This window comes from Osmerus mordax, chromosome 20 (assembly GCF_038355195.1).
Source record: "Osmerus mordax isolate fOsmMor3 chromosome 20, fOsmMor3.pri, whole genome shotgun sequence".
Lineage (NCBI taxonomy): Eukaryota > Metazoa > Chordata > Actinopteri > Osmeriformes > Osmeridae > Osmerus > Osmerus mordax.
The window spans coordinates 11577592-11599865 of NC_090069.1; the positions used below are offsets into that span (position 1 = coordinate 11577592).

Genomic DNA, 22274 nt, shown 5'->3' on the forward strand with positions numbered 1-22274 from the left:
TACATAACTCACTGGACAGGTTCAAATGTATACTGAACCTTTAAGGGCACAGTGAGCTAGCTATGTTTTCTGTTAAAAAAGTATTGTCTTTGTAGGCCTACTTTAATAAATGACACACAACATTGTGTGCCAAAAGGGAGAAGTTTGCCAACCACAGGTCTTTCCAACTCCTTATAAGAGCGTTTGTGCAAATAGTTGTTGTGGTGTGACCTGTTTTAATTTCTCTACAAAACGCTCGCAAATATGTGTGTATGTGCCGATATGTGCCTGCTGTGAGCTGACACAGTGAACGTTCCACCATTCTATCCAACGTTACACAACCAATCATCACGTAATCATTAGATCCTTAACTTTAACCCCTTCAGACCCTGTGTCAGGTGGCTGAGCGGTTAGGGAATCGGGCTAGAGATCTGAAGGTTGCCAGTTCGATTCCCTGCCGTGCAAAATGACGTTGTGTCCTTAGGCAATGAACTTCACCCTACTTGCCTCGGGGGAATGTCCCTGTACTTACTGTAAGTCGCTCTGGATAAGAGCGTCTGCTAAATGACTAAATGTAAATGTATAATATGAAATAATTATATATTATATTAATAATAAAGAATAATATGAAACAATCGACGGTTTTCTGTAGTCAAACAATATATATTGTCATATCACCCAGCCCTACCATCCACGTCTCATCCAACCACATCAGTCAAACCTAATCAGCCTTCTTGACCCCCTAGTATAATTACCCACCAAATGCCGAAGCAAAGGAACCGTGTGGGGGGGGGGGGGGGGGGACGACTTCCCCACTCTGCATGTGATGACCTCTTATCTCTCCAAGGAAGCTTCAAAGGCCTTGCATGAGACAACACGTCTCCAGCAACCATTTGTCTTTTCCATTTGTGGCGGGAATTCAAACAAAGATCATACCTTGCCAGAACTTGAAGGAAAGTTCTTCAAAACTTCATTTTTACAAGAGAAGAGTAGAAGGTGGAGAATTGTAAGAGGAATATTTGTGTAATGTTTTCTGCTTTGTTATAATGTTGTGTTTACTGTAATTTTGATTAGACTAATTCCTCCTTCTTCCTCAAAGATAACCAAGTCATCCTTGGTATCTACACAAAGCTAACATTCTAAAACAATCATTCAACTATAATTTGTAACTATACCAAAATGTCCAGATCTATCTCGGAGTCCAGTGATACCAACGATGGCGTGGTAAACGCCATCAGGATTGGCGTTCCAAAGGATCTCGCCAAGCTTCTCCTGGGATTCAACAAGATTAGTGATTTCAATACTAGTGATTGCAACATTACACTACTAAGTACCCAAATTCTAACTGCGACCTGACTGAAATCTTATGATCCCTGCTGTGCGGCCGCGCTTTAACTTTGGATATTCTTCAAAAGGGGCCCTCGGACGCAAACAGGTCTCAACCTCATTGATCAACCCTGATCAAACATAACTATGGCTAACGCTCTTTCCTCCCTGTTGCATTGGCGTGAGCTATGTTTATGATTTGTTCCGGAAAGTAAGGAAGTAATTATTGACTGTACAATTTCTGTCTTTCTCTAAGTTAGACCATTTCATTCTGTTCATTGCAACCAATCTCTCATATCCAATTATTAATCTAATTGATTAGAAATAAAGTATATCCACACTCCGCTACACCACCATACCAACATATGCCCTCACACAATGCACAACATACACACACTGAAAACATTTTGCTGAATTAGTTGGAAACCCCATGTGTGGGTATCATAAGATTTCACAGTAGCCAATAAAAACACACACATAGGAGGAGCAGCTGTAAGAACGGAATGATAGATTAGCATGGTCAGTGTAAACTGGTAGAGAAGAGTGGCAGAGTGTGAGGCGAGACCTTAGAAATGGAGGAAACAGACATTTACACACACAAGCGTAGACAAGCCCAGACATGTCTCTCTCTCTCTCTCTCTCTCACACAAGTCTTTGTGCCTATGCCTAGACACACAAGCTGACACAGACACATATAAACATGCACTTGCCCATCTACATGGCCACACATACAAATGTACTACACACAAATGTACTGTACCAGATCCCTCTCCGATCCTCAGCCCAGTACGTAATTGAGTTCATTATTAGCCATGTGCTGTCTGACATCCCCCAGACTGATTATATCTTTCTGGCTTCTCTTAACTTTAGCTCACATCTTACTCTTAAAGACTCACAATGATTTTATAAATACAATCAAATAACATCAGTCATATTCATTAGATGGGAAATTCTGCATGTGTCACAGCCCTTGTCATGCCAATAAACACGGTTTTACTTTACTAGAAAGGATTGATATTTTAAGGCAGAAACCTCATTAGTCAAACTTGACACAAACAGTGATACGTTCTGCATATTTATGCCCCTTTGGTATACCCTTTGTCTCACTGGGGGCAGAGCTTGAACATGAACAGAACATGATCATACACATCCTCATATATTACAAAGCCAGGACACACAGACACACTCATACCTCATACGCACACGCAATACTTACTACTGCAGCAGCCAGCCAGCAGTCAAAGGTCCACAGCTGTGCATACTAGCTCATATTCTACATCCCTAATGTTGTTCCCTCTACAGTTGTTTGACAAAGCATTAGAAGAGTGAAAAGGGAGAAACATCCTGTCCTATTTCAGGAATGCTGCTGATTTCAGCTCTAATTGTCCTCAAATTGTATGACGAACGAGATCTTCCCTCATGGCACGAGCAATTTAAGATTACTATGGGGGTGGGGATATTCTGGCTTTCACCTGATCACTTTCACTTTCAATTCTCAGCTTTTGTCAAGAGTTGTGACTTAGCTGTGTTTATGACTTTTAAAGTAGAATCATGCCGTCCAATGCTGAGGACAAGAATTCAGGATTCTCTAGACCAGTGGTTCTCAAACCTGTCCTCAAGTACCACCTGTCCTGCATGTTTTAGATATTTCCCTGCTCCAACACACCTGATTCAAATAAATGGGTCGTTATCTAGCTCTTTAGAAGCCTGGTAATGAAAATGCATTTGAATCAGGTGTGTTGGAGCAGGGAAACATCTCAAACATGCAGGACAGGTGGTACTTGAGGACAGGTTTGAGAACCACTGCTCTAGACATATTCAAATTGGTGATAAAAAATCATGGTTATGAAAGAATCTTTCAATCGAACTCGAGTCAGATGGCTGAGCAGTTTGGGAATCAGCCTATTAATCAGAAGGTTGCCGGTTCGATTCCTGGCAGTGAAAAATGACGTTGTGTCCTTGGGCAACGCACTTTACCCTACTTGCCTTGGGGGAATGTCCCTGTACTTACTGAAAGTCGCTCTGGATAAGAGCGTCTACTAAATGAGTAAATGTAAATGTAAACTGGTTTGATTAAATTCTTGATTGAACAAGTATCAAACAGGCTTAGGGCATGACCATGCTCCCACTCTTGTGTAACCCAGCTGTCAACTGGGTTACGCTCCGGGCATTTGATAATATCATGCCACATCAGGTGAGTTTGCAAAGATTCTCCAAAGTATGTGTTGCAAGCTTGGAATGAGCAAACAAAGCAGATACTGTGATGTTGTATGGGCAGGTGATGGAGAGCTAAATGAACCGATAGCAAACAACCATGCACCCACAGCACAGGAAAATGGGAACATTTGGCCGAAATGCAGTTTTGTACCTGGTAAATGAATGCCCATAGAAGTCATTAGCATAAAAGCACACAGGCAAGTTATGTCAAAACATTTATTAACAAAAAACAGTAATAAAGACAATGTTAAAATGAATATCTTCCCCCACAGATGCGTCTCAGGACATTATGGTGCCACAGGACGGAGGCTTGCTGATGGAGCTCCATCCGTGCCGTTGGACTAGAGGCTAAGATTGTAGCGCCTACGAGACATTAATACATAATTTTTGTTTGAATTTCATTAATTATTCAGGCAGTTAAAGTGAATAAATCTAATCAGTTGAAGACTACATACACAATTATTGGTTATGATTGGCTACATACACAACTATTAAATTTCACATTGACAATTTACCATTTAGGAAATATATTTTATGCATACAGTACATACCTGAGGCACTAGACGTTCCTGCCTCAATCCCTCCAAACTCCGTCTGAGGTAAATGAACCTGGCTTTGCATTGCTCGGGTATTCTTGAGACCCGAGACTAAGATGCACTGACAGCCACTGCTAAATATTTGCACACAATTCTAGACATAACATTTCATGGGAGATGTTGAGCATCTCCAATAAATCTGTGAAATTCCCATCTCTGCCTTGTGAATTTAGGTTGTCTTAATCTCTGCATAGTTTCTCCTTTTTGCATAATCCCCTTGAGTACCGTCGGGCACATTGATTTGTAATGGGGACCATCCAAATTACTCAATCATGCAATTATTCCACCCACATAGTGGAGCCGGTCTTACCGAATTCCGGATTAATTGATTGAGCAAGATGCAAATTATTTGTATTTTGCGCGTGTTAGACAATTAGTTTGTACTAAACTATACACCATAGCATTAGCTGGTACCCTAGCGTTAGACCTTACCCTAGAGCCATTGTGACTAATTGTTGGAAAAATATACGGAATGAGAAGTGAAGCAACGGGAGTCTATGATTAATTCAGTCTCCATGTACTGTTGGGGTCTTACCTTCAGCCTCGCGAGGGCTCCAGTGACCTGAGGGGGCACAGGGGCGGGGGGAAGAGGAGTTGGAGGCGTACTGAAGCAGGACCCGGCCCTCGGTGCATTTGTCACACACTGATCCCACTTCTCTAGGAAACCAACAGACAGGCATAGCAACAAACTTAGATACAGTCCATCTGGAAAAGCATAATCTTTATTAACTGGCTACGGGGACGGTTTAGCTCTGAAAAAGACCATTGGTCAGGAGTATTAATTATGCATTGGTCCTTCCAGTTGGTTTCACTAGAAATTCATTTCACCTGTCATAGAAGTGTCCAGTGATGGGGGGGAACCACTCCAGAGTGATGGCATCATGTTGTTGTTCCACAACTTGAGGCGGCATAGGCACTGGGGGTGGTTTAGACATCGGTTGCCAGGTTTGGTAAATAAGGTCAAGGTAGCAATGCATCCTGGCCACTTGGTTGAGGGTGAAGGAGTCTGTACAGTCATCATCTTCAAGTAGAAGAGAAAAGTATTAGCTGGGCCAGAAGTTCTTCAGCACAATGTGATAAGCTAGTACTGACAAACCAGATAATGCCCAGAGTCAAAATCCAGATACAGACACATTTTGATCAAACTTAATGTTAGAGATAAGAAACGGCAATATGGCCACACAGGGAGTACTGTTATATGTATTTCAAATTATCTTTATCATCGACTGGTCTTACTAATCACATAATCAAAGCTTTTATCAATACATTTCTTCATTGAGATTTTGAACCTGGCTCATTCTGAATAGCATTCCTTTTGCACATAGGATATTTGTGACATAGGATTATTGTTCTGTAATATCTGTGTGTCTGAGCGTGCGTGTGTATAAGAGAGAAAGAAACCTTACCTGCGTAGCTCATGTAGTTGTTGTATGGTGTGTGTGTGAAATGTCGGCGGCCACAAGTGTCATTGCCTGGTTCTGGGTCTCTGCAGTGTTTGTATTTTGGGGTTGGGTTGGTATCTGCACATAGGTCTCCTGTCTCTAACGAGGGTTCAGTCTCCAGACACACATCATTGCATGATTCAATCTCAGAGATCCCCCGGAATACATGGTACAACCCCAGACTGTGGCCAATCTCATGGATCATGGTGTGAGTGTGACCAAATGTGCCATAGAAGGAAGGGTTCAGAACAATGCCACCTTTAAATGAAAAGGGTTAATGGTGTTACACACAAAGACACTTTCCAAATACTATGTAAAAAAGATGTAAGCACATACAAGTTATACAAAAACCTATTAATCCTCTATTGAAAAATAGGAGAGTTAGAGTTGGACTCACACAACGCATTATTCACCAACACACATTCATTATCACCTTCCTCCATGTCAGAACAGAGGTTGAGATTGCTTAGGGCTTGAACTGTAATTACTCATAATTAACAATGTGGTCGGAGGTAAGTGTGTGTGTTTGTGTGCTGCCTGCATGTGTGTATCTCATGGGTGTATATATGTGTGCATGTATCTGTCTTTACCTAAATGTGTTAGGGCTTCCTTGTCCCAGGGCCAAGTGGCTACGCCTGCCAAATCTTCATCAGATGAGTTGGCAAAGAACACATTTAGGTAAGTTGAGCCATCCAAATTCAAGATTTCTTTCAGCTCCTTCACGTCCAAATAGGCCCTGGAGCAAGAGCACACAGAGACACTGAGACTGTCTGCGATTTAAGAAGTTCCAGGACAATTTTTCATTTCCTATTACATCCAAAAGTCTTTTGTAGAGCAAAGACCGTTCTGATTTTAAATTAACGTATTTCTTCGAATAAACGCCGCAGCGTTCATTAAATAACAATCATTTGTGGTGCGGCGTTTAATTAGTAAGAGAGATTTCGTGAATTGGAGGTGCAGTGCAGCCATAGACAACTTTGTTGCTGGCCTTGTGACAAATGAATCATGCAGCTAAAAACGCAGGTTTCATTTACTACCGCTGACCTCCTTTTGTTTATTCTTTGTCTATGAGTGCGGCAACTCCCTTTCTCATTGGCTATCAATTAGGTGTGCGTTGGTAGTACAACTGTCTCAAATACAAGTGTTCTACATCCTGTAGAAATCTGAAGCAGCATGCCGAAATGTTCATACACATTACATTTAGTCATTTTAGTCATTTAGCAGACGCTTATCATCGCTTATCCAGAGCGACTGGATAGTGTAATATGTGTAATAAATACTGGGCTTGAATTTAACCAATTAAATAACCGTTTTCAGATTTTTTTGGGGGCAGCGTTTATTAGAGGGCGGCGTTTATTACACAACGTTCATTTTTGGTGCAGCGTTTATTCGAGGGCAGCGTTTATTCGAGGACGCATAATTACAGAAATACTGTAATTATGCTTAATCCTCTCTTATTTCTAAATGTACTTTTGTGTCTGGGAGAAGAAGGTTTACTTGGGTGTCCACAAGAGTGAGGTGAGTGATGGTTAATTTGACCTGACAAAGAGTCCTGAAGCAACAATATTTCAAGTGATTGCAACTGCTGAAGAACAAAACATATATGATTACACTAGGTTCCACCAGGGGCTAGTTGCATAAAAATAGACCTAGTCTTAGACTTAAATATAACTTTAAATTTGACTTGCCATGGACACAATTTACCTGTTGCATAAAGCTTCCCTTTGAGTGACTAATCGAAGATTGACTTAAATGGCCTGTCGCACTATGCATTATGGGCGAAATAAGAGACTTTGCGAAAAAAAACTAATGGCGGGCACAACAGCAACACTTATCGGCAGAAGATCGACACATGAAAACCTGTATCTGTTAGAGGAAGACAATACTGAAAAGGTTGTGTTAAGTCATTTTGTATGCGTTTTTAAACTTCTTAATTTAACTTAATTCCATGCAATGACTTACGTTTTCATCTACTCATCTTCTAATAAAATGTCATTTTAGCGGAAAAGCAGAAAACGGAGGGGCAGAAATATTTGTTTCTGTAAATACCCGGCTATGTGTAAACGTGGCCTAAGTCAGTCTTACTATTTATGCAACAGACAGGCTTAATTAGATTAGTCGAACCTGACAATTTAATACTGTCTAATAAGGCCAAGACTAGTCTTAAACTGAGTTTATGCAACTGGCCCCAGTTCTAAATCAGAACTTTATTGAAAGTATGCTTTAGAAGCAAATAGCTGTGAATTTGCTCAACTTGTTCGAATTTAATTTAATTTATAGTTTTTGGGAACATATTACCAAAACTGTGAAACCAAATGCATTCCCACTTGTGAAGCAGTTTGAAAGATTTATCATAAGTAGTTTAATTGAATTTCGTGGTCTTGGTAAGTTGTAAAAATTGTATTGCATTGGAAAGCTCTGTGAAGATTGTTGCAAATGTGTGTTTATTTGCGTTCGCTGATTCACCTGAAGATGAAAACAAATCAGACTAATTTGTGGTGATTCCCCTTATCTGGCTGAATAGCCTTGGACCCCTGCGAATGCTCGTTTCTGTGTAAAGGTTGTTATTTCAAATGTTTTCATTCAGTCCACATTAGAGAAGTATCCACGCATCTGTCTCTCTATCCACACCCTGTTGGTCTAATTTACTCATTTCTCTACCTACCACTAGATTCTTAAATTCATACAAACCATTTTTAGGTTCAGACAACTATAGAATTTAGTCCCCCCCCAATCCTTCAACAGAACAAGGGAGTGCAATATCAGAGAGTCTTATCTTTGCCTACTGAAGGAAAGAAGATAGGTTAGACAACAGGAGAATCAGAGTGAGCAGATGATATAAGGTCCCTCTTCCTAATAATTTCAGGAATTTCGTAATTTCCTCTCAAAATATTATCATCCATTTTATTTCTGGCAGGCTTTATTCTTGCTATGAGAAAAAAGGGTTGGGGGGAGGGGAAGAGGACTCATTGGTGGATCAAAAAACGACCACTACTTCAATATAATGCAGTGGCTCTGTTACCATGACACTTCAAGAACTATGTTGGCCGGCAGAGTGATGCAATGGAGGACACTGAACGTAAAACAGAAGGTTAAAAAAAGGGTATGGAGTGTGTGTTTGTGCGTGCGTGTATGTGTGTGTGGGCATGTTAGGGAGTCAGATGGCTGAGCGGTGAGGGAGTCGGGCTAGTAATCCGAAGGTTGCCAGTTCGATTCCCGGTCATGCCAACTGACGTTGTGTCCTTGGGCAAGGCACTTCACCCTACTTGCCTCGGGGGAATGTCCCTGTACTTACTGTAAGTCGCTCTGGATAAGAGCGTCTGCTAAATGTAAATGTAATGTTTAAATATTATTGTGGCTCCAGAAGTTCCCTCAAGAATAGTAAATGAAGGGCAACTTTTACTTGTGAAGTTGGGATTAAGAGACAGGGAGTTTAGGGTAAGGGCCAGGAGCTAGGGTTAGGTGTAGGGTTCAGGTTAGATTTGAGTTAAGGTAAAGGTTTGGGTTAAGTAAACAGGATTTTGTTTGATTTAACTCACTGACGTGTGCGTCCACACCAGAATAGCCATACAAATCTGTGTGGGTGTGTTACACTTTTATCTGTGTAAAAGGGCACTTTCGTCAGTCACTTAACTGTATTGGATGGAAAAAGACTGGTAAGAGGTCAGATGTCAGTATGTATTTGATTGGTACATAATATACAAGTAGATTTGAACCTCTACATGTATATGTAGAGATTGCTTCATAACAAATACAGGCTTGTTTCAGGCCTGTTGACAAGTCCCTCCCTCTTTTCCTCTCTCACTTTCTATTGCTCAACTACTTCAATCCCCTCCATGGCCCCCAAGCTCTCAGATGAAATCCTGTCTCTGCTTGGACACTCCTCTCACCCCCTCTCTTTGCCTCATTCCTCACCTCGCCGCTTTCCTCGACCATTCCCTCCCTCTGCCATTCACCCTTCACCTTTCTTCGTGCTCTCTAGCCTATTTCGTCCCTCCTCCCTTCCCCTTGATTTCTTTCTTCCTCACTCCTTGCCATTCTCTGCCCCTATAATCCACTATTGTAAATGGACTATACAGACTTTATATAGCACATTTAACAGCACCTCACAGTGCACCCAAAGTGCTTTACAGTTGCCTCTAATTCACCCATTCACACACACACTCACGGCAATGGAGCTGCCATGCTGGCCTGCCCATCAGGAGCAACTTGGGGCTCAGTGTCTTGTTTTACACTTCAACACATGGCCAGGAGGAGTCGGGGTCATACCACCAACCTTGCGATTAGTGGGTGACCACCTGAGCCAAGGCCACCCCCAGGCAGACTATCCCTGTGCTCAGGCCCGGAGTGGCCATCGGGAGAATTCCCGGTGGGCCGCTCTGCCCGCTCATAAACCGCTCATTGGGCCGGCAGATCAACTGCTTTCTCTGAATGTTTTAAGTTTGTTAAGTTACTGTGTGACTGATAATAAGCTAATAGGCTACACTAGTTTCAAATTTAAATAAGCGCATGATCATACCGTGCATTAAAAAGTGCCATTTCAACTTTGTCGCGCATGCTCTCTTTCTCAAACACAAGCGCGTGTACCAAGGTTGTTGGTAGGGAGGCGACCCTAAACCATAATTTATTGTTGTTAAGGGAGTTAGCAAGATTAAGCTGATGCGAAAATAATAAAATGGATGGGGAAAAGATGCCAGGAGGAACTGAAAAAGCCAGGTAAAAAAAGAAGGATCTGTCACTTCATGAATCTAGGTTCCTGCAAGGGTGGGGAAAATATGTTCCCAAAAGCCCCAAATCTTTCAGGTAAAAATTTGGGTTGTAATTTCTGGCAAATATAACAATACGAGTCCAATGTAATGTTTATATTACAGAAAGATCAAAAAACGATTTTACACTGAAATTAATGCAAAAAATCTCGAACGTGCGCTACACGCGCTCGCATTCATGTGGAGTTCCGATTTCAGCTCACATCAAAACCTTGATTAGGTCCTAGGTTTGGGGTAAGACCCGAACGTTTACAACGTATGGCTCGGCCCCTGGTGGGGATGGGTTGGTTTTGGCCATTACACTCCCGGGCTGAAAATGGTTCCCACTCTGGCCCTGCCTGTGCCCATCACTGGTGTACCACTCTTAACAGACAAGCCACTAGAGGAAGACATTAAAAAAAAATATGTACCAGTATGACCAAAGATGTATGTGACAACATAAAATATAAATTGTGTGTGTGTGTTTGTGAGAGAGAGAAGGGGGAGAAGGTAAAGCCTAGTAAAGAGACCCATGAAATACAGACGTCAGAAGGGGGTGGTGAGGGTGAGACCGCTCAAACTGCCACATTAATGCTTTTATATCTGAGATGGAGGATTATGACTTCATCCATTTACACCAATATATAATTCATAGAAGGCCATTCATTTTCCTCGTATACATAAGACCAGGGTACTCTGTGAGTGAGAAAGCTGCAGCATGTTGGCATGACAATAGTAGCTTGACAGCCAAGAACACTTTTAATCGGTGGACCCCCGACTCCTCTGTCATCGACTCGGTCAACACCACAGACCCTAAAGCCATCATTCATCCCTGTCTTTATTACCACTGTCCTTTTTTTTCTTCTCGTCCTCAGTCTCTCTCTTTTTTCCACTCCCTCCCTCTGCAGGGAGAATGTAGGAGGTGTCAACACTTGGATTTTGAGGACACTGCCTGTTCCCAAATTAGAAGACAGATGAAAGACATGGAGCTCACTCCAAATTGTGATTGTTTCCAGTACTTTTGAATGTGAATGTGTTTTTGGATGTCTTCATAGTGTAACCCCACACCAAATATGACCTTGGAGTATTCTTTCAAAGGAAATTCTTTGGGATCTGACAGTATTATCCAGATGATAGTTTAAAAAGATTATCTTCTGGGCAAACATATGTTTCTGGGCACATGGTCAGTCTCATTATCCTGTGTGTAGTGAGTGTGTTGCTAATACATAACCACAAATAGCTCTGATCCATACTTGAATGGAAAGACAAGAGGCCATTGATATCTGAGGCACAATTCTGGCCTGTCAGATGCATTGGCTGTGGAATTTCTTTTTGGTGTCTTTTGAAAGACAGACAGGCAGACATATACATGCAACACACACTGGTGCACAGGTGAACCTCCCCTCTAGGAATCAAACAACAAGGGCTTTTACAAAGGTGTCACAAGGCTTTAGAAAGGGAGTGGTAAGAACCACAATTTTACACCCAAGCTCTCTATTACGTCCCAGTCATTAACATGGGGAGCCTGGCTACTTTATGGGCCAGTGGGCTTAGGGTTTAGACGACAGACTGTAAAGCACCTAACTCAAGTGCCCTTGGAGAATAGCTTCTATGAAAGTGAAGAGGAGACTGAGGTGGATGAGGGTGGTCAATTTAATAAAATGCCACTGTATTGTGTGAGAGAGAAATGCTAGGAGAGAGTAAAGGTCAAAGATAGAGAAAGAGAAAGGAATAAAAAGAGAGGGGGTAACTAGGAAGAAATTAGACCATTACCTCCAGACAAAGCTGAACCAGAAGCGTAACAAGCTTGTGTCTTGACTTGCAGTGATCAAGTGTGACAGGGAGGCTGGTAAATCTCAGATTGAGCAATCCTGGGTGACAAGCATTTCTAGGCACATGTTTAGTGTTCAAAATGTCATAGTACTTAACTAGTCCTATAACTATTTGTTATTAAGACAATTTATCAAGGTGCTGTTGAGACAGGATAGGTTAATGTCCTCCTTGCATTAAAAAGCATGAAGCTTGGTAACAACAAAAGCCTGTGACAATGATGCCAAATATTTCCATCAGAGAAAGGAAAGTCTGAAACAGGGCTGCAGTTAATATATTGCCAATTGTATTTGTAGACAAGCCTTTTATCGGAAGGGAGGACAGAGTTACAGACAGAGGGAGGAAGAAAAAGAGAGAGAGAGCAGATTTACATTTGCTCAAGCCAGATTCCTAAACAGACTAAATGGTAACAGGCACAAGGGCTAAAAAATAAATAAACATCGGACCTCACATCCATTGTTCACTTGCATATGTGACATGTTGTTCATCCAGAATTCCACAATTAAGGAGGAATGTCGAAATAATGTTGGTAGCCCAGTCCTCCAGAAGGAATCTCTAAACGTATTATAATCAAAGCAAAATATGTATCCAGTAGTGTTTTTTGTTTTATCAAACTTTACTATTCTCTTTCCAGTGTGCATGTTGTGCTGTATCTATGGCTACATTCACACTGCAAGCCTAAATCCTCAATTCCAATGTATTTATTTATCAGATCAGATTTTTTGGCAGGCTGTTCACATAATTTAAAAAAATGTGGCCATTATGAGATTCCAGTGTGAACTGGTCACGGTCCTGAACTGACCCGCATGTGCAAAAGAACAATAACAAACATGTCACAAGCAGCACACTCTCATACCAAAGGAAACATTGAGGTCAGCGAAGTCAGTGTTTACGCATTTTTTATAAAGTCATGTTCTGTGGAAGCCAGTGAATACTATGTGAGCAGGCAATAACTGAGGAGGAGGAGAAAGTGAACTACATGTAAAAAAATCTATAAAAAAACTCAAAGACAGACCCAATACAACCCTTCAAGTTTTGCGCTTTGGGCTGTTCACACTGTCATCTTAGTAACAGTCTCTCATGTGTCACTTGTGTCTAGGTGTCTCATGTGAGGGGACATAATCTGATTTGGGCCATATCCTGCTGTAGTGTGAGTCTCACTCAATCCAGAGTGGCCTTCTTCAAAGTTTGGCCCACTATATGGTGCCCTTGGAAATATGTTGGAGAAACAGTATTAGCTGATGAATTGTTTTGGTATGATGAGAAAAGAAAAGAAAAGAAAGAGGAATTTAGGTGCGAGAGATGGCGGAATGGATGACAAGAGATGTGCTTTTCCCTTTGGCATCACCAGAAACGTTTTAATCGCAGTTTAAATACTACTGAACGCCAAAAGAGTCACTGTTACCAGGATTTCTCAGATTTCTCAACCGGTGGGATTCTTTTAAAATCCCAAACAGTGTCTGTCACACCTAGGCTCACGGAGCAACCTCTACAGAGTTCTAATTGATCATTGATTTCAACTGTTGCTTGTCTACCCTTTAAGTTTGCTATTTAAACACCTGTATTCCTTAGTTTTGTTGCAAAGTCTTGTTCTTTCCATAGTTCTGTCAGAGAGTTTTTATACAACAGTCCATCCATGTGTTGACCTTTTGCCTGCTCTTCCTGACTATGTTTGGATTAACCTACTCTGTCCTGTTTGCCTGTGATTACGACCATTGCCTGCACCTTTGCCTAAGATCCTGGATTATCTATATTGCCTTGTCTGCCTGGTTACGGATCTCTGCTTGTTCCTTGACTGCCCTGTCATTAAATAAACCCCCTGTGCTTGGATCCCTCTCAGAGTCTGGTGAAAAAATAAAAATGGACTGCATTTATATAGCGCTTTTCTACCTTAGCGGCACTTAAAGCGCTTTACAATGTTTGCCTCTCATTCACCCATTCATACTCTCACATACCGACGGCAGCGAGCTACCATGCAAGGCGCTGGCCTGCCCATCGGGAGTAACTTGGGGTTCAGTATCCTTGCTTAAGGATACTTCGGCACATGACCTAGTAGGAGTCGGGGATCGAACCGCCAACATTGCAATTAACAGACAACCCTCTCTACCCCCTGAGCCACAGCCGCCCCACAGTCTGTTCTTGTTACAGTCTGGACTTCATGTGGGGAAAACAGTCTAGATGAGTTTGTTTGGCTCCATCTATGCATGGTAAGCTGATTCAGGCAGGTTAAGGTTAGAATGCACTAGTCAGCCCCACAGGACCCATTAACTATCCCACACAAGCCGAGGCTAATGTTACACTCAAAACCAGCATAGAAGGGTCCGAATTCTTAGGTCAAGATACCTAATACTAATACGACAGTGTGAAGATAGGGTTAGAGTACAGTGTGTGTCTGTGTGTGCACATGTGTTTTATTCCACCTGATGCAGCATGTGGACAGTTGTGCAAGATATTAAATACAATTTATAGAAAAATTATATCATTATAATATGTCACTAAACAATTTCTAACAATTTCCAAGAAAGTTTAAACTTGAAATATGCTAAAATAAAAATAATTTTACCTGTGAGGGGAAGACCGATTAAAGCAGGTTTTGGTCACATCTGTCACCTTTGGGTTGCAGCAGTCACCGTGGTCATAGAAGAAGTTGTCCCAGTTACACTCTGGGTCACACACACCATTACCCTGCTTGTATTCAGGACAGCGGCTTCTGTGCCTCTTACAATCACCTGCATCAAAGCCCGTCAAAGTGTGGTTACACTCCGGATCACAAGTCTCGTCACCCACTTTGCTGATGTCGCAGTTGGCAAGGATCAATCGATGGCGGAGCGATGAGTTTGTGATGTTGTGAACGCTCAGCTCCCATGTGATGTTGTAAACACTAAACGCATCATTAAGGTGTTGGTGCTGCAGGTGTATCTGCTGTGGTGTGACTGTGGGTCTTTGCCTGGTGTCATCCCAAATGTTGATGACACGGTATCGCACCATCTTAGGCCGCCGAAAAGTCCAGAAACGGTTGTAGTTGGTCACAACTTCCACACTGTCGCAGATGGTTTGACCGCATTGCGGGGGATTTAAGGTAGTGTCCAGGAACCCTCCAAGCCCTGCCCGACTGTTCCCACCCACTTCCAGTTGAGGAAAACTACCGTCTTTCACAGTCAGCCATTTTCTAGATGGGTTTTCAAAGGTCTCCCGGATAACTAAATCGGCTGCATCAGGATTTTCATGACCCTGCATGTCCCTGATAATCTGCCTTTGACCCCAGGCTTGTCTCCATAGACTAACCCTCTCCACCACTCCACGGTAGTTATGATTTAATGCGTTCCCCCCCACCATCAGCACTTTACACTTTTTTGTTAGGGGACTGAAGACGTCTCCGGATTGCTCTCGACTGACACCCACTTGGGCACCGTTGACAAAAAGTTTCATGTAGAGGCCATCGTAGGTGACGGCAAGGTGCACCCACTGGTTAGGCTGATACCGAGCATTGGAGTGTACAGAGGCCACCTTATGGGCACGGTCAGTTTTGAGGGAGAAGAAGAAACGGGGGTCCCGGTTGCTCTGCTCGCTGACTGCTCGGATACCCACCAGCCAGCCACGGTCACTGGAGGCGTAGAAACACTTGTCATACAGGCCTATTAGGGATAGAGGGAGAGGAGAAGTGAGGCAGGGAATGGGGAAGGAGAGTGCAACAAAAATAAAGTGATAGAGAGAGGGAGGGGGAGAGAAGGAGATAAAATTAGAAACAGATATGTTTATCTCAGAGCTGTAGTGTATACTGATCACCTAAAGCACAAAGGGAAAAGGTAGCTTGGTCAATACACTGGGAGACAGGTGGCAGAAGAACAATTAGACCAGTACTGAATTAGACTAAGTTGACCATCAAATGAGTAATCGTCTTCTTAGGTATTAACATTTCACATCTTGGGGGCCTCAGACATTACATTGCATGTCTCCCAAATAACTACCTAGGAGATCCATAGTTGAGTCAGAGCTTGCCAATCACTAATGTGAATATTGTTTCAATGGCTGTGCATGCAGTGTGGATTATCATAATAATTATTATCGAGTGTTGAATCATATTCTGTCATTCATCTGATGTAAACTGTTCACAATATGGTTGTGATTAGCGGGTGAAAGCTGACATGATACAGTTACTGATAACGTTGGAGAACATGCTGTAAATTGGGTAAAAGTGCAAGACTAAATTCCAATATAAACTCATAGAAAATAGTTTTTCATGAACGTTTAGGCAATTTGAACTGTTTCTGGAAATGTGCCTCACCAGCAGGGAAAGCCAGAAAGGGTTGTTTTCTGCAAAAGTCTTGTTTTGCTAGAGGCACCAAAACACCTTTTTCCTGTTTCACTTGGAAAGGGTATGTCGGCTTCAGCATGGTAATGTGTTTTCACTTCTTAGGGGATCTTTGAATGCTAACTGTTTGTGTGTTTAGAGAGTGTGGCCATGTGGGGCACGCGTGTGTGTGTGCATATGCATGCAAACGCAAGCACAGTATAAAAGACTGCACGTCTGTGAAGATTCCAGAGCACGCCACTCCAAGTCTTTCTAGCATGTGGGAGGCCATGCGTTCACAAATCATTGGGGGGGGGGGGGACTGGAATCCACCCAAGCTAGGGGCATACGTTCCTCACATTTGCAAACCCAAGGAAGAGTACCACTTATCCAACTCTGATGGGCGCCCCTATTTCTTTAATACTGTTAGCTAAGACGGTACACTAGGCCAGTAATTGGTTCTCAGTCTTTGAGAACCAGTGGGACCATACTGAGTTGCCCAAACCTCATCCACAGTCACTTATCACATATCACAGTCACATATTTATATTGTCTTTAAAACACATTTATACTGTGTTTAAATACACACAAAATGTATTTGTTGCAAATTATTAGTTGAATACACCTTTAAACATGTCCTTGATTTCAAAACCTAATTATAACTCCCTGAAACTGGAGTGAGCTCAGAAACTAATGTTTAGCTTCAGTATACTGTAGATGTCTTAAAATTGCTTTAATAAGACACATGCAAGACTGCCTCTTCTGGTCAGTATTCAAATGGGACAACATTCAGAAAGTGTGAAGGGTGTTAAACGTCAAGGTCGGTCACCCCGAGTTGGACATTTTCAGCTTTTCAGAGTGGAGGGAAAAACCCTTTCATCTGGCAGCTAACACACCCAAAGCTAAAAGGTGTGCTGAAATGCTTGTAGGGATCCTAGTGTCAACAGCTGTTGTTATTCTGTCATGCGCAATTAATCTAACATTTTACACTTTTCCAGACTAAACCAACTATGTGGTTGGATGAGTACATGCACACATATCCACACAAACCCATTTAAAGCTTTTCCAAAGAAATTCATCCTTATATCAAAAACTATAAATGACAGGAACACAAAAGGTTAGAGGCAATCCAGAAACAACTTTAAAAAGTGAGGTTCGGGCGCGAGGCTGGTGCCACTAGAAGCACATTTCTCCATGCCGGTCAACATAGCATTTCTGGTCCTCTGCACTTTTGTCATCCCATTAAAAGCGGACACAGTACATACCCTTACGAAAAAGAAGTATACTAAAGTTTAATTTGTAAGTATACTTAAGTATAAAAAGTATACTATTATCATGGCACTTAAAGTATACTAGCAGTGTACTTATTTATATACTATTTCTGTACTAAGTATACTGAATTGGCCCACTTTTTAGGTCATTTAGTACACTTTAAAGTACGCTTATAGTGTATTTGAGGTTTACTTTTGAATACTGTAAAGTAGCCTGTGTAGTGCACTTTCAGTTCATGAAGTATACTTCCTTAAGTACCTCAAAGTATACATTGAAATACTTTCAAGTGCATTTTTAATTAATGTAAGTACTTCAAGATTTGATTATTTTTTAACATATTTAAATGTTTAGGGGCCCCTCAAACGCCGCCAATCTTGCGTTACTTGACGAGAACAGGGGCCCTCGCCAAGTGACACTGCAGATATAATAGCTGAAAGAAGCTAATTACTGTGTATGCACTCATGTCATAAAAATCCAGCTCTTCTGATCAAACGTAACAGTCATTTAACTCATGGTTAATGGTAAACCGGCACAACAATGACAATTACCACGCAACAAAACACTACATTCTAAGCAGACACATTTAAAAAACGAAATTCATGAAGTTACATTTGTATTTCAAACAAATGGCAAACTTATCAGCAAATTTAAACACTATTTACTGCCTTGCATCATGGGAATTGACCAGCCAATGAGCCACGCTATCTTCATTTTTTCACGTCGTTATTTCGTTCTTCAGTCAGTTTGACAGTATAACCTTCAAATGCATAATGCAATCCTTCTGTCTGCTTCTCTCTCAAGTAGCTTTTAGTTTTTTTCCATTAATACTCCAATTAATAATTATTAGTATAAGAGTATAGGGCTTCAAAATGTTTTGGCAGTAATTAACCTTTGTGCTGCCTTCAGGTCACCCAAAGGTTCACAACGAACCATCATTTTGTTTACCCAATTTTACCCAATACAAACAAATAAAAATAATTTTATTTTAACCTTCGCAATGTGGGGGGTCTGAGACAGCCATACGGTTAAAAGAGAATGCTTCACTTTGTTTTTGTATGCGGTAAAGTTGTCGCAATACGACGGTGGGTCACAACGACTGATGGGTCAGAATGACCCGAAGATAACACAAGGGTTAAGGTTACAGCTTCAGTACCAAAAAAGATTCAATGTGCAATGCATAATAGATTTTCCTACACAAGAATAATTAGAATATACAAGATGGATCTAAAAATGTTTACCTGTAATGTACTTTAAAAGTATTTGGACTGTTTTTGCTCTCTAATAATAGAACACATACATCCTACTCCAGAAGAAATGTATACCATTTTCAGTTTCTAAGCATACTTCTTAAAAGTATATCAAAAGTGAACTATTTTTAAAGCATACATAAAATGATATCAAAAGTGAACTATTTTCTAAGTATACTCCTTAAAAGTATATCAAAAGTGAACTGTTTTCTAAGAATACTTCTTAAAAGTATATCAAAAGTGAACTATTTTCAAAGCATACTTAAAAGTATATCAAAAGTGAACTATTTTCTAAGTATACTTCTTAAAAGTATATCAGAAGTGAACTATTTAAGAATACTTCTTAAAAGTATATCAACTATTTTCAAAGCATACTTAAAAGTATATCAAAAGTGAACTATTTTCTAAGCATACTTCTTAAAAGTATATCAAAAGTAAACTGAAAGTGTACTATCCATTTTTTATTATACTTCTGGTATACTTTAATATACTTATTTTTTTGTAAGGGTACACATGACATACTTATGCAACTTATTGCCCCAGCGACAACCCAACATTTGTCTTTTTTGCCATTGTCTTTGTAAAATAGCCTATACGTGCTGGGGGTCTAAGGTAATGTTTTTGATAAGCATTTTTTGGCAAATTTGCTGAAATTAACTTCAAATCCTGATAGTAATCAATAGATCAAATGCTCTGACAGTAAAATAAATTAAATCAGATTTCTGTGGCCCTTGCAGGACAGTAATAAACAAAACCAATCATTTAATAGATTGGACAGAATTCAGACCAAATACAATGATTGGAGGGGCTACTTGCCTGTCTACCTACATACCTGCATGCACTCTGCCCATGCAGTAGTCAGGCATGGCGCTCATGTGGTTTGGGGGAGTGGCTTTGAAGGGAGGGGGGGGGACATTTTTAGTTGGATACTTTCAAACTCAAGGAAAAATTGCTAGTTTCGCAAAACTTACCTACCCAGCCTTTAACTTTGTGTCACCCATCTTCCAAAATGTCTCAACTGGTTTGCAATGTAAGGGGTTGGTGTATTTTTATCAGTGTATGCCAGCTCGTTTATATTGCTCATTGTTAATAGACACATAGACTCAGCTCGGGTCCAAGACGGATTCAAGAGACCGCAGATAGATTGCGGCTAGTCTGGGTTGTTATATGTTTTGGAAACTGCAAAGGCAGCTCGAGTCCAAGACGGTTTCGAGACACCGCAAAGACTGCGACTTATAAGTGCTTTTGATTTCCGCAAAGACTGCGGCTTGTATTTTGTTTTGTTCCATAAAAAAAAAAACATTGATTTTATGTAAAGCACATTGAGCTGCAATTCTTGTATGAAATGTGCTATATAAATAAAGTCTTATTATTATTATCTTATTATAGACTATTTAGAAACATTTGAGAAAAATGTTGAACAGCCAACAGTTTTTTTTATTTTTTATACAGTTTTTAGGGGGGTAAACACATGATTGGCCGTTTGTTACCAGCTTAGTGTAGTTAGGTCTGTTGCTTAAATGATATAGCCTACAATTGTACAGTTTTTCACAATTGTTAACACACAAAAAGCAAGAATTTGGCACAATTTTCACAACCTTCACTTCATGTACCAATTGCTCGACCCAATTTGCCACTACTTCACACTACCTTATCTGCATTAGACTCTGACTTTCCTTCACTTAAAAAAAAGAGGACAAGTAAAAAAAATGTGTGTAAGCATTTGTGGTTGTGAATACAGTACTACACAGTACGAAAGAAAGAGTGTAGTAGGACAGAAACCAAACCTAATTTTGAAAAGGTGATTACGGAATGGTGTGTCTGTGTGTGCCATGAACTGTAGCATACAGTAATATATACTATTTTCTACAATATTGTCAGAATGTCTTCTTACAGTCACTGTACTGTTGCACAGTATGATACAGTAATCCACCAGACTGACCAATCATGCAGTGCACTGCAGTCAATAGATGCATGGGTGCTAAAATATATGTTTGTGTATAGTATACCGTGTGTTGTGCTGAAACAGCTGGTTATGTTTACATTAGAACATGTGTGCATTACAGTAGATTGTTACATACCTGCTATCATTTCTACAAAGGTTCAAATTATACCCACCACTGTAAATCGACTCAAATTAGGCTATTTATAGGTCTAGTCTAAAGCCATGATTGGTTGGTGTTGAGTAAAGCAATGAGTGTTTGCACATGTGAGGAGTTAGTGTGAGGCACTGATGAATTAGTGTGGCATTTTGATTGGTTGTGTTTTAAAAAAGAAATGATGATGAAGATGCTTCCTGTTAGAATTGTGTGTGTTACGTAGAGAATTGTGTGTTGTGTTTTGCATAGTGTTTTATGAAATTGAAAACTGAGTCAAAGGCCCAAAATGTGCGTATGGTTTTGCAGATTTGAGGTGTGGTTCTGGTGTTTGTGTGTCAGGTTTCAGAAATTGTGTGAAAAGTAAGGAATTTGTGTGTAAGCATTTGAAAAAAAAACGTAACTCCAGTCAGAAACTCCAGTCAGAATATCCAAACTATCTTCTCCAATAAATTAATTTCTGTTCTTGAACCTGGCTCAAAAAACTTGCTTTTCCATAGAATAATTTTTGCTGAGTTTTGCTGTTTTATACTAATCCAGAATGGGGAAATTAATAAAATAATTGTGTGTGTGTGTGGGGGGGGGGGGGGGGGGCTTGAAGCCATCAGTGCATTTAGCCACTCTATTGCGCAAGACAGGACGAGCTGGAAGTTCAACCTGACATGGACTGTATCTCGGTTTTTAAAGCTTAAATGCACCACTGAGCACTTTCCATAGAAACTGATGGTTGGTCTACTTAATAATAGGTCCCTGCCATTATGTGCCATTTATGAAGGCCAGTTTCTGCTACTTGCCCTCAAGTCATTTATTCAGTTAGTAAATGCTGTTTAGGGTTCCTCCGGTACGCCTGGGACACACTGCCTGCGATCGGCTGCGACGCGCCTGGAAGCGGCTCCTTTTTTCTTTCGGCGCCCATGTTATCAAATGGGACCGACCACACTGGCTGCAAAGCGCCACGATTGCCTGCGATCTGCAGCGATCGTTTCGGCAGCTGGTCGAATTTGTTTGCCAGACGCTTGCGAAATCGGCTGCAGGATGATGAAATACACCATATTAGTTGATATATTTGAATAAAAAAACATGTTAAGATTTTACTCCATTAATTGTAGACTACGGTGAACATTTGTAAAGTTGTAGACTTTATAATTACACAATGTTGGTAACGAACGTCCTTTACATGTGGTTACCCTGATGAAAACGAAGGAAAATAAACGGATTGATCCGTTGAGCTAG

The 22274-nt window shown here is 40.9% G+C and overlaps 1 protein-coding gene across 1 annotated transcript in view; it reads right to left on the minus strand.

Moving 5' to 3' along the window:
* Window positions 1-22274, minus strand: part of LOC136964282 (pappalysin-1-like) — a 316793-nt gene that overhangs the window by 284358 nt on the left and 10161 nt on the right. Inside the window, exons 2-6 of the mRNA XM_067258338.1 lie at window positions 14699-15770; window positions 6151-6296; window positions 5525-5818; window positions 4947-5139; window positions 4654-4775 (exon numbers count right to left, since the gene is read on the minus strand). Of these exons, the coding sequence (XP_067114439.1) occupies window positions 4654-4775; window positions 4947-5139; window positions 5525-5818; window positions 6151-6296; window positions 14699-15770 (1827 nt within the window). The remainder of the gene's footprint in view (window positions 1-4653; window positions 4776-4946; window positions 5140-5524; window positions 5819-6150; window positions 6297-14698; window positions 15771-22274) is intronic.